Source organism: Radiomyces spectabilis (genome assembly GCF_025331425.1).
Source record: "Radiomyces spectabilis strain NRRL 2753 chromosome Unknown BYT42scaffold_10, whole genome shotgun sequence".
Lineage (NCBI taxonomy): Eukaryota > Fungi > Mucoromycota > Mucoromycetes > Mucorales > Radiomycetaceae > Radiomyces > Radiomyces spectabilis.
Genome location: NW_026251935.1, coordinates 1167795 through 1180353, shown reverse-complemented (window position 1 = coordinate 1180353; position 12559 = coordinate 1167795). Strand labels below are relative to the sequence as shown.

Genomic DNA, 12559 nt, shown 5'->3' with positions numbered 1-12559 from the left:
CCGTTATTGTTTACGGAAATGGGGGTTGTCTGGCCAATTTCAAAAGATTGAAATTCGGGGATTCCAAAGTCACAAATTTCCCAATCAAAGAAACAATAAAAAAAATGAAATGCAAGGTCCTCCCTCCGCAGAAAAAGATGGGCTGTCATTGATGTGCCTTTTATGGGATTTTGTTTCTTTGTGATTTTATACAGTTAGTCTATTGATTATGACACGGGCAACCGGAATAGTCTTTGAATAAGATGGATTAAATTATTTTCTCCACACAAGTTATGAAGAGGGGTTGTTGACGAGTCGATTCAATCGTAACTCCAATTGACCGTGCTCTACAAATGCGGGCCATTCTTGCTGTCCCTTCAAATCCATAAAGTGAGGTTGTTCCCATAAGGCCAACACCTTTTTATCTTTGAAATGTTGAGGAGCGACGGATTCCAGGGCCTCTCGAAGCGATTGTACGGATTGTTCCAACATATTTTTCTCGTCTACTACTCGCAAACGTTTAGGCCGTGCCAAGTGTTCGGCTGAAGTTTTCAGGTCAAGTTGGCGTGCTTGCGATCGTTGCAATAAAGCGTCGGACAAGGCTTGTGCTGATTGTGGGGTTTCAATACCGGTCAATGCCACCATGGGGCGCCAATGATCTTTTCGGAGACGAACAGGTCGAAGAGTGGTTTCGATTTGACGAAGTGCCTTATTCTTTTATACATCTCTTTTAATAAGTTCCATTCTCCTTTAGGAGTATCGAGATTTTTATCGTTATACCTTCATACTTTGTCGAGTGCTTACAAGCACCTGCTGTGTCTGGATATGTCGGAAAAGATAGACGCTGTATGAACTCATGAGGACGATGGACAGGTATTGCTTTCGAATGCAGTCAAAAAAAAACAAGAGCCTTTTCAGGGAGCAGGAAAAAAAAAAAAAAGGGAAAAAAAAGAATTTTTGGCACAAAGTCGGTGACGTCAGCGAATCCCGCTGGCCACTGGTGGGTTTGCGGCTATTTTTTTGTTCTGCCGTTTTCTTTTTGTTGGCTTCTTTGCAATTCTTATTTAGACATGTTCCGTCATAATTCCGGTGTCGATTTGAACGATTTTCCAGCGCTTGGAACGCCTTCATCCAATAACAGAAATGTGGCGTCTGCGATGCCTTCATCTTCCACATTGTTGCCATCGAATCGATTGGCGAGTTATGCGTCAACAGCGGGAACGGGCTCACTGCAAGATGCTCTGTTGGGCAGCTCCAATCCCAATCTATCCGACTATGCTTCACCATTAGGATCGTTTCAACCACCTCAAAATTACTCTGGACTGCCTGCAGAACAACTTGTCGCGCCTCGGGGACATGCACCGAGAACGTTTTCCATGGATGACTTTCCTGCATTGCGAAGTTCAGCAACACCGTTTGGTAACGGTATGAGCAGCGAATCAAAACCCGATTCATGGTTAGATTATACCGGTATGCGAGGCTTAAATCAGGGCGCGTCACCAGGTCTACCCAACGTGAACGGTATGCTCTTCGTTCTTTTTTTCTTTATCTTGTTCATCGATACTTGACAAAAAATTTCTTTCTTTGCCTTCTTTCTTTAATTCTCCCCTCCCCCCAAAAAAAAAGACCTTCACAACTGCAGCGGTTACGGTTGTGTTGTTCTTTTTCCACATTGGACCGGTTTCGATCGAATAAGCTTCCATGCATACTGATACCGATCTGTTAGGCAACAAAGCATTTGCTCCCAAAAACGAAGCAATGGAATCGTCTCAATGGGTAGGCAATTGGGAAAAAGAATCGACCCCACCGACTCGATCTGTTTCTAAAATAGGCAATTTTTTTGCTGTATGACAGGCTCAAGCACGAATGGAGTCAGCGCAGCCGCAGTTGGCACCAGGAGCACGGAAAGTCATGCCAAATGTACATTCCGGAAATCGCGATGTAGGAACTGCATCGGCGGAAACGGGCGCTCCGAAACCGAACGCAACGTGGGACGAACAGGGATCAGCACCCAATGATGGTAGTCGACCCGATCCTTACGGATTGCTGGGACTGTTAGGTGTAATAAGAATGACGGATCCCGATCGCAGCATGTTGGCTCTTGGTAGCGATTTAACGACATTAGGTTTGGATCTGAACACCTCAGAGTAAGTTTTTGCACACACACAAAAAGGGATCTTTCTTTTGATGATGTGAGTCTAAGCTGAATATTTGTCCTTCTGGTTTTCTTAGTTCCATATATTCCACTTTCATCTCCCCATGGTCGGATACGCAGACCCCACCTGGTCTGAATATCGAACCTGGTTACTATCTTCCCCCGTGCTACCGCAATGTTCAGGCGACACCGGCAGCACATCAACGAATGAGGACTTTTTCCGATGAGATTTTATTCTATGTGTTTTATTGCATGCCAAAGGATATTGCGCAAGAAGCGGCAGCACAGGAGTTGTAAGTGATGGAAAAAAGGCGAAATGGCTGGTCTCAATTATTTGTACTAATTTGCGTTTGGACGTATGATTTTGGCAGATACGCAAGGAATTGGCGGTACCACAAGGAATTAGGGTTGTGGCTCACGAAGGAAGCGGATGAGAACGGCCGACCTGTAGAAGTGTTCCGACGTACGTCACCAAGCGCACTGGATAGAGGAGTATATGTATTTTTCGATCCTACAACATGGCAGAAAGTGAAACGAGAGTGGACACTGTCATGGGATGCGATTGAAGAACGACATCAAACACCAACGAACGGTGCGGGCGCGACAACTCCATCACAAATGCCATCTTCTGTGCAAGGATCACAGCAAGCCAAAGGATTAAGTAGCTTGTCATCAGCTACTGCGCCACCTACCTCAGGTGCTACTACTAGAGGTGTGATGTTATAGAGAACAGGACAAATTGTTTAATCATTATCCTTTCCTTTTTTTCCTCGACCATCAGAAATGTCAAAAAAAAAAGAAAAGCAATTTGTTTGGTCATGCAAAAAATGAAGTGCATAATGAGCTGATTTTGGTGACATTATCCACTGGATAACTCTAGAAAAAAAAAAAAAAAAAGAAGAATGAAGCCGCAGTGGGTGGTGATCAAAATGGATGCGGTGTTCGGCAAGTTGACATTTTTTTTTTTTTGTTTTCAAAGACTACGACTCTCAATACAAGCATATCCGAACACGACCTGAAGTCATATCATGATTCATGGCGGCTAGCTCTACCTCGCTCTCCGTGAACAGGAAACATAGATATGACGAGCTATAACAGAGGTGCCAAGTCAAGAGTCAAAACCCCAACCTGTTCACATGAATCGGTTTTACATGCATCCAAATTACAAGTCACAATAGCCAGAGGCTTGGTCTCTGCATAAAAACCCAATTGGAAAATGGAGTTATCTCAATCGAAAAAGGAGAGGTCCAGTTCCTCTAACTGTCTTGTTTTGGTGATTCTTTAGGCCTTTTCTCATATACCCGTATTATCCTCCTTTTTTTTCTTCCCTTGCTCCTTACAGATCGGCAGCGGCCCTGTATCATCTGACATCATGCACGCCGATTATGAATCAGACGACGATTATGCTCCATTGACGATGGCCAGTTGGGGAGCACAAGCTTCGAAGAGCCCAGATCCATCAAACCCCACAGCTTCGTGGAAGTCTCTTGTGGATCCTAATTTCAAGATCAAGGCAGGGGGCATTGGTACCGGTGGTCTTCACAGAAAAGGCCCCAATTACAAGCCAGTCGATGAACAATACATTCTGAACCAACGTCTAAATAAAGCGGTACCCAAAGCGTCAAAGCCATCCTCTCCACAAGCAAAGAAAGCAAAGAAACCTAAAGCACCAGCAAAAGTTAAACCAACAACGCGGTCGGAACTTGTCGCCACCAAACCCGCCAAGACATTGGAGAAGAAAAACCTATCACAAATTCAAAACATTCTTGACGGAGCCAAAGCGGTTGAGGAAAAGAAGAGTAGAGTTCCTACACGGCAACGAATCCAAATGATCCAATCCAATGTAGCCACAGCTTGGGGTGCGGCTCCGCTCACATCCACTCCATTTTGGGAGACTTCCACCACCACGACCGCCACGAACAACAACACCTCTTTTTCATCTTCGAATACTTTACAAAAGACGGCCATTTCTTCTACCCAAACGAAAACCACCACCACCGTCACCACAAATACGCAACCATTATCACGCACCGTCTCCGATTCCAATCCGAAGCCACCTTCTACTTTCTCGAAAACCACTTCCTCTACATCTTCCGAACCGTCTTCATCATCCCATAATTCCTCCAACCAACAAGTTTCTGGTGGATTAGTATGTTCCATCACTGAACCGAAACCTGTTCTCCAACTGGAGATCGAATTTGCTCCTGGTATTTCCGCGCTTCTACCTGTGTATGAGCATGACGATACTGAGACGTTGGTGGAAAGTTTTGGCCGTCGACATCAGTTGAAAATGACCGACGCCGCGAAATCCGCCGTCAAGCAAACCATCGCTACACTTTTGCAAGCCAGCATTTTGGCCACAAACGAGGAAAGAAAGAAGAACGCATTGCGTTTAGCTTAATTTTATCATCTTTATCTGTACAGATTTCTACTCACCTTTTTATTTTTTTATTTTTTTTTTTTTTACCGATATTGCAATGCGACAAAAAAGCAACCCACAGACAACTTTTTCCGCTGTGCCAACATCAGAGACAGATTTTGAGTTGCGAAAAAGGACATCAACGATGAATAAACTTGCACAACTCGATCCCGCGCATGAATGTCTCGATCAAATGCATCACACATTAATCGTTTTATGAGTAGCATTTTAAGGATGCTTGCACTAACAGTGACATTATTAAAGTTATCAATGCAGTCTGTGCGGTGCAAATCTTGTCCATCGCAGCTGCGGGTATTGCTATCGTCTACTTGTAGAGATTACTGGATTTAATATCATCCTGCGGAATCCTGATGATGCAATGGCAACAGAGTATCGGAATAGAAAATTAAAGCTTCGTCAACATTTCAGGTTCACACAAATGAATGCTTAACATCCTTTGGATCCCTGTTTTGCGCGTAATAAGACGCGCTCTATATTGATCTGCAAAGATAACATGGATATACAAAAAAAAATAAGCTAAAAGCACTGTATATCCTTCTTTTGACAAAGAGGACCTTCCATCTGTGTTGTTATTGAGGATGATTTAGAGGACTACAGCTGATCAATCATCATTTTTAAGTTATTTTGTTTCTCGTCGAGGGTGATGGACATGGACCATCGTGGATTCTCAAGAGTTGAATTCACGAATTCACTGCAGGCTGGTGCGACTGAAATTCTTATTAATGCACGCCCTCATCTTATTTGCAAGGAATCATGCAGCCATGTGCATGCATATACTGTAATTCGGTAGGCTGCTTTAGGCAAAATGAAATGTTTATCGGGTTGATGTCCCACTACACTCTCAATAAAAGTCAGACACCTTGGGTTTTCTGAAGCTTAACCAAACGCAAGGAGCCACATCAGTGGCCCCTCGAGCTTTTCCAGCAACTTGTTCTTCAGCATCTTCCGGAAGAAGCTCAAATCATAGGAACCCTTTTTGAATACACATATTTGAACAGCTTCAACATGGCAGACCATTGAGTGCGTAATGCTAAGATGCGAGAGTTTAAAAAGCTGACTGCCGGATGAACACTAACAGTCGTTTTTGTATCCTGAATCAGTAATAGTAAATCTTGAACCGTGCAATAGGATGGTGAACTATGAGTAAGAACCCACGTGTATCCAAGAAACTGGAGCACAGACAGAAATACATATAAAATACTTGGCTGCCATCAAACGGATAGCAAGTAATGGTCTCTAATCATTGTCCACTATCTCACCACTTTTTTTTTTCCTTTCTGTTCTCATTGAGTCAAAATTAGAGCAAAAAAGTTATCGATAAAATGATGCAGTGATGATTTTTTGAGGTGAATGAGAGTGAGAATGAGGAGAATGACGGTGATAGGCGTAATGGGTTTGAATACAAAATTTAAAAATTACAAATATACAATGCAAATATAGAGTAGATTATTAATCGAGGGAATAATGTTGGTTCAGCGGAGGAGCCAGTACACCAGAAAACTCAGGATGACAATCGATATGGAGATCAAACCGGTGTATAACCACGGATACCATGCATGTTGTCGCATCGTGTTCTGCAAATCTTCCAAGCGCAAATCGACGGTTTTCAGTATGCCAGAATTAGACATCGCCTTTTTTTCCAGATCGTTCATATGTCTTTGATGTGATTGAGAATATTCCATGGACGACGCCATTTGTTCCCGGACATCTTTCAATACTCGTCGAATGTCACCTACCGCGCTTTTATCCAAGGAATGACTCAATGTGGCGCATCCATGATCCAGGCGCTGTAATTCTTCGAAATACAGTTGGATATCATCGCGTGCTTTTTCCAACTTTCGCGCTAACATATCGACTTTTTGGAACTGGTGTTCATTCTGCATGACAGAATCTTCAATGAGGCTGTCAGACATTATCGTTTGAGTATCAGACGAAACGGATCTGGCTCCTGCGTCACTGGACGGCCGGCGTTGATCAGTTAAACGGACAAGATTAAGAAAGGCCACTTTCTCCGCTAGACATCGCGCTCTCAGCATAACGGTGGTGTGCTTTGTATACAGTCGGATGGCTGTATCGGGCGTTGTTTGGTCAACCCTGCATTGTGCATGAATCCAGTTGTCACACAGCGTGGGATTATCGGTAATAATATCATTAAGGGAGATGGCAGGTCCGGGTGACATGGCATTGCTTGGAGAAGTGGATCGCTGGCGGGTCAACGTGTCTTTGTCACTCGGCTCTTCGTCGTCATCGCTGTCTTCTGTGTCAGCAAATATGAGGGTATGTTTCCAAGCACGGAACACCGAATGCACCCGCGATGGGCCAAAACGTGGTGAGGATGAGCTGGTTGCTACGGATGGCCGTCGTGGTGGAGGAGCATTGTGGAAGAACAAGAAAGCCATACGAGATCGTACCGGCGCCATGGCGATCGAGTCATCGAGGACGCGCACGAGTACGTACTTGTGCGCTGCGGGCCAATGAAAACAAAAGGTATCCAGGATCTCCTTGTTAAAGCTTGCTTTTTTCGGATATTGATAAGGAGCCATCAATATACTTTCGGTTCAAATATGGAAGGAAATACAAGAAAAAATAACCCCCCTCATCGGTCCCGACATCCCGATCTTTGCCTTTCTGAGCTTTTTTTTTCCCGTTTCATTCAGTGCTTCCAACAAGTAATGAACGCAGCCAATCAAAGTCAATGCCATTATTGGCCAATCAAAATCAATTTCATAGTAAAAGAATCCCGTTGCTGTACTTGAAAGATGAGATTTTTTGGAGAGTGAGTATTTTTTACTTCCTTGGTGATTTTTGTTGATACTTTACCATTCAACATGGGTACAATATTTATATGTAACTGGAACTGTTATTGATGAGATGGGTCTTCATTGTTATCAGGCTGCATTTATTATTGAGACTATGGTTACATACAGATTACAGTACCCTGGTAAAATTTCTAATATTACTTTCATCTTCAAATTCATTTTTCTCGGGAAATGAAGAGATGATAATAAATAAATTGCAAGGCAACAAAGAATCTTGACTTGGTCCTTTATTGGCGGGAGTGAGGTGGATCTCCTCATATTTCTTTGGCCTTGTAGAATACCTGCGTAATCCTGATGGGGGAAAATGCGCTGAAACTGATGACTTTGTTTACTCAGCAGAGGCCTTCTTCTCGAGGATGACTGTATTCTTCAATAAAATGTGTAATACGAGCTAACACTTCAGTCTACGTGCCGTCTGCTACTTCCGTACCAAAGTTTATGTGCACCTGCGTACCCGATCAGCCAATACAACAACAGTTGAATAAAGACATCCCGATCGATCGATCTCTAACATATCTGTGAGACCTCCTTGATGCAGCTGCTTCATGCGATAATGTCGTATTCTCTTATCAATAGATACTATGGAATGAAGCGATGAATAAAGAATCATGGCGTTTTTTCTGCTTCATTATTGGACATAAAGGTTTTTTTAGCTACTGTACGAAGGAATAGTTTCAGGTAATATCGCCTCTTTTTCCATGTCTATAAATTACGACGCATCTTCCATCCATTTCTTTTTTCTCTATCGTACATCTATATCCTTTTTCGTAACACCATCTATCGCAATATATATTTTTATTGCTTATCTCTATCAACTTTTGCTCATTGCACGTATACTGGTTATGACCACAACTATGCTATCAACGACTGAATTTCCACATGTAGCTTGCGCGCCGAAAACTTCTGTTTTCGTGGTCAATCAAGAAAGTTTTTCGTAGGGCAATGTATTGTGCCAATTGCCTTCCCTTTCTTTTTGAATGTTATGCCGAATCACTCGTTGTGTGCGCTTCCATAGTTTAAAACTTTGAACAAAGCCCATGCCTGTTTGATGTGCTGTGGCCGGTCCCACTACGTGGTGACAACAAAGAAGAGTAAGTCTGGCTTGTCTAATGCATCCGTTTTTCTTTTAAGTCTTTGTCCTTTGGTTTCCTCCCTTATTTGACTAACTTAAACGTCCTTTTAACTTAACTCCATTACCTTCCCTCTTTTTTTCAAAATTCGTTTTAGTATAAAAAAAAATTATCAATTAAACTGTACTTGGGAAATGCAGTCTCCGGCGAATCTTTAGGTGTTCCTGCGCGTCTATAAAAGTATGTTAAGCAAAGGATACGTACTATTATTGTCATTGTCCCGAAACTTACTAGTTACTGCTTTATGTGACCACATAGTAGCCATATTCAGGAAAATGTGAGCCCGTTCCGGGAGTGCATAGAGGGCTAAGCATCAATGTTAAGGCTTTTTCTCTGACTTGTTCGATGTTATTGAAAAAGCCAAAATATTCATGTGAAGGAAGCAAAACCAAAACGAGAATATGTGCGTTAAACAGTAGATCTAGTGTTTTCTTTGAGCTATTATATCTTCCCATTTGAATTGTAAAGATCGAGAACAAAAATCTTAATTATAAACTGGAACATGTAGAAAATGATGTTCTAAGTTTGTTGCACGTGCCTTTGGAATTTGTAGTTCGATACGTCGTTTTATAAAGCTACTTTTCCAAAGAATCTCGAGCTCTAGTATGATATCTATTCAAATTCATAATGCGCTAGAAAAACCGGGAGCAAATATGGATTCTTGTGAAAGCTGTTACAGTATGTGAAGTTGACATTTGATCTGGCGCCAGTGATAATTTATGCAAATGCAGATTCATTGGTAACAAATAAAAAGACGAGTGTCTCTCTGGTGACCAAGGATCTGTCATGAAGAAAGACAATGGGGAAGGGGAAGGTATCAAGTAGTGGTGCTGCATATGCTATAGGGTTGCATGGTTTCGTTTTGCTTTCTTATTGAGGACAAGGTGACCAAGGTTGGCACGAAGACTTTCGGCGGTCGAATATCGTTTGAACAGGCCCATTTCTCGTCCTTTTTCCCAGCAATCTTTCCATTTCATTTGCGCATTACGGGTGGCATAATATTGCTTGACTAACGCCTTTTCTTTTTCCGGCTCTTGTGGCGCGTCTGACGAAGGATGATCCAAGGAGAGGTCTTCTGGCATTTCCAATGATGATTGGCTAGATTGAGAGGATTCTTCTTCCACGGAGGAATACTTGCGTTTAAGTTTCTCGTTATAAGTAATGCCTTGATTCAAATCTCTAATTGCGCGTCGCGTGTCGGGAATATCGGCGACCAATTTTGCTTTGCTTCGTTCCAAGAGCTTGATATTGGTTGAACAGACGGTATGTAGGTTGTTAGCGTAATTTGCTTCGAACTGCAAAGCACATCCATGCTCCATCATGGCGAGGTGGTATAAGTGTTTAACGGTCGGGTCGCTTGGGTGAGTATGAGCAAACAGGGACGCTTGTTGCTCAATCAAGAATCGTGACAATGCCAGCAATGGATCCAACGTCGACGTTGCCTGCAAAGCGGTTTCTGCAGTGCTATTTGGCGAGACCATGTAGCAAACTTTTGCCCAAGCATTGCAGGGATATTCCAAGAGCCACGTTTTTAAGCGCGATGGGGTGAACTCGGTCTCGAAGGATCTGGGTGTTACTTTTGAAATGCAAAAAACCAACACCACTGGTTTGCTCGAATACAGCTGAATGATTTGAAGACAGTAGGAATTCACACATTGAATGAAGGTCTCGTCTACAACATTCTGGACTTCAATAAGGAAGGGTGGCGGGGAACTCTGAATGGATAATCGTGGGACATACACAACATCACTTTTTCTCCCGTTTTTCCACTCCGTTCCAGCGGTCCTGTACGTACCATTTGGTACTTCCAGTGTTGAAGCCGTTACAATATCAATAACACTTTGTGTTTTTAAGATTTGCTTGCTCAGCCTGTCTGAACCCGGTAAATTGTCGTCTGGTAATTCAAACGTAAGGAGGTCGTGCTCCTCAACGTCTATAAGAGAAACATAACACGTAACAAGCGAATGACAACGAAATGGCCTCGGTAATGTCCTAAAAATTAGCTTGAACGACACTTGTCATAAGTAGAGCAGAAAGGTACGATGGCAAGATCAGGAAAAAAAGGTGAAGGGTGTGCTTGTGAAAGCTCTGCATTCAAAAACTTGAATCTCAGATCATATTTCAAAGTCGCAGTTGTCGGCGAAGTGATGGAGCTGCCTGCATCAATTGCGAGACCGTTCTGCTGGCTTTTCGGTTCCTAACGTCTTCAGCAAGGCTACAGTCGAGTAAAGATCTGTGCCCCTTTGGCTTGGAAATGGTGCTTTTCTTGTGCCACTTGAGGCAGATCGTCCTTTTTTTTGGTGATGGTGGATAACCAAGGAAGTTTCGTAGGTGGTGCATCGAAACGACTTTCTTTTCTTCGTACGAAACATGGGACTTTGGGATTTTCGTAGGACTCGCGTTATGGATCGATTCATTCTAGTTGCACTGTCTGCACTGTCTGCACTCTGCAGTTTACAGATCGATATTTTCGGTGTGGAAAATATCCAGATGGATGTTAAGAAGCACGGGTTTGGATCGAGGGTAGGTTTTTGACTGATCGTTGCGCATTTGATTATGTTGTGGCGGATAACACTGGTGTTCATGGTTGTTACCTGTCAATTTTTAAGTGGTTGGTACGTCGGACGGTTGTTCTGATGGGCATCGTTACTGTATTCTTGACGGTTATCGGAGTAGGGTATTCGGGGCGATCTGCTGAACCGAGGTGGACTGGGTCTTGGAGGGTTGAGACTGATAACTATGTGATGCTGGTCTCGGCCATTGTTGAGGGCACGCCTGCTCGTGGATCCATTTAGCCTCTTGCCGGGCTGTATCGATGGTTGCGTCTTCAAGGTTATATCCTTGATGGATTATATGCATGACGTGGTTCACTGGGACGTTACGCGTGTGTCTATAGCGTCTAGAAGATTTAGTTCCCATTTCGTTATGATATAACTCGACAGCAGGAGAGCAAACGTCATGGTATGCCTGGGGTTCGAAGTTGGCGGTCAGCTGCTAACGAGCGATGGGCTCTGGTAGCGTTTTACGGCGATTGGAGGATATCGCTGATGCGACGGGCGTTCCGAAAGGCGATGGCTGCGGCTTTTCAGTCATTGAAAGAAAAGGCTTCCACCAGGGTCCAGAGGGCCTTGACTTCGCTGAGCAACCCGGAAACAGAACTTGGACTCAAGGAACTTTTTGATCGCTGCGACTTGTTGCAGACAGCGGTAATATGACTGAGGGTGTTCATTGCGATACTGCTCCATGTTGCCAAATTGGTGCTGCAGGCGAGGTCTATGTTGTCGGTTACATATTCTTTTGGAGGCAAAATTGAGGATATCTTCAAACAATAATTGCTGAATCTTTGGAAGGATTTGCTGGTTGTAAAACGTTGCAGGTACAGCCGCGAAGGTGGGCGCGCTATATCTAGGTCTTTCGTCCTTCATCATGGACGTTGCCCAGTATGATGACCGGTCCCAGCTTACCGTGGAACTGACGGAAGTCTTCATCTTCGTGGCCGCGGAACTCCATTAGTTGCATTGGTGGGGAAAGGCAGATTTCTGGGTCGACGCAGTGTGTTCTTGTGGTGTTGATCGATAGTCAGCTTTGGTATTGAATTGAGTCTTTTGATCTTGATTATTTCGGAGCTGACATTGAATATTTCTTGCTGGACTTACTGGGTTTGCTAAAATTTGAGAAGGTTCTCGGTTTGGAGTTGTTAATGGATTGAATTGAGCCCCTTTGTAGTGACCACAAGAGATGTTATAGACTATAGTGTGTTCAGGGTTGAAATTTTGCTATGCTGATAAATAAAAGAAGAGGTGAATAAGATATTTATACTTAACGATTATATCAAATCGAAGGGCGGTTGAGACGCAGAGAGAATCGATGAAATTGAAGATCGTCAAAATACGAGAGCGAGGGGTGTCTCAGTTACGTGTAGGGCATTAGGTGAGCCATCATTCTGCTTATCCAGTCCACATGGATATACGATCCAAAACCCGCATTCAGCCTCCGCCCCTCAAAAAATCCGTATCCGCTTCCAAAAAATTCGTAA

The 12559-nt window shown here is 43.3% G+C and overlaps 5 protein-coding genes across 5 annotated transcripts; 2 read left to right on the top strand and 3 right to left on the bottom strand.

Moving 5' to 3' along the window:
• Nucleotides 1–56: 56 nt before the first annotated feature.
• On the bottom strand, nt 57–889 carry BYT42DRAFT_599724 (uncharacterized protein). Its single transcript, XM_051570991.1, has 2 exons — nt 760–889; nt 57–693 (listed from the first exon to the last, which is right to left on the bottom strand). The coding sequence occupies exons 1-2, from the start codon at nt 835–837 to the stop codon at nt 271–273; spliced, it is 501 nt and encodes a 166-aa protein (XP_051421235.1). The 5' UTR covers nt 838–889; the 3' UTR covers nt 57–270.
• A 1001-nt stretch (nt 890–1890) lies between these two features.
• BYT42DRAFT_500689 (uncharacterized protein) lies at nt 1891–2860 on the top strand (the record flags this gene model as incomplete). Its single annotated transcript, XM_051564722.1, has 3 exons — nt 1891–2126; nt 2212–2427; nt 2506–2860. 3 exons carry the CDS (start codon nt 1891–1893, stop codon nt 2858–2860), a joined length of 807 nt encoding a protein of 268 aa, XP_051421234.1.
• Nucleotides 2861–3506: 646 nt separating this feature from the next.
• BYT42DRAFT_616285 (uncharacterized protein) lies at nt 3507–4535 on the top strand (the record flags this gene model as incomplete). Its single annotated transcript, XM_051572049.1, has 1 exon — nt 3507–4535. One exon carries the CDS (start codon nt 3507–3509, stop codon nt 4533–4535), a length of 1029 nt encoding a protein of 342 aa, XP_051421233.1.
• A 1329-nt stretch (nt 4536–5864) lies between these two features.
• Nucleotides 5865–7161, bottom strand: BYT42DRAFT_579228 (uncharacterized protein). Its single transcript, XM_051569368.1, has one exon. It carries the CDS (start codon nt 7115–7117, stop codon nt 6047–6049), a length of 1071 nt encoding a protein of 356 aa, XP_051421232.1. The 5' UTR covers nt 7118–7161; the 3' UTR covers nt 5865–6046.
• Nucleotides 7162–9362: 2201 nt separating this feature from the next.
• BYT42DRAFT_500690 (uncharacterized protein) lies at nt 9363–10451 on the bottom strand (the record flags this gene model as incomplete). The annotated part of the gene is made up of 1 exon (XM_051564723.1): nt 9363–10451. A coding segment is annotated over one exon (1089 nt), but the record flags the coding sequence as incomplete, so codon positions are not given.
• Nucleotides 10452–12559: the final 2108 nt, after the last annotated feature.

Excerpts from the sequence above, each read along its gene's own strand:
- BYT42DRAFT_599724 (XM_051570991.1), bottom strand. The coding sequence starts at position 837 with ATGAGTTCATACAGCGTCTATCTTTTCCGACATATCCAGACACAGCAG. Across the intron at positions 694-759 it reads GCACTCGACAAAGTATGAAG|AATAAGGCACTTCGTCAAAT; the intron begins GTATAACGATAA and ends GATGTATAAAAG.
- BYT42DRAFT_579228 (XM_051569368.1), bottom strand. The coding sequence starts at position 7,117 with ATGGCTCCTTATCAATATCCGAAAAAAGCAAGCTTTAACAAGGAGATC.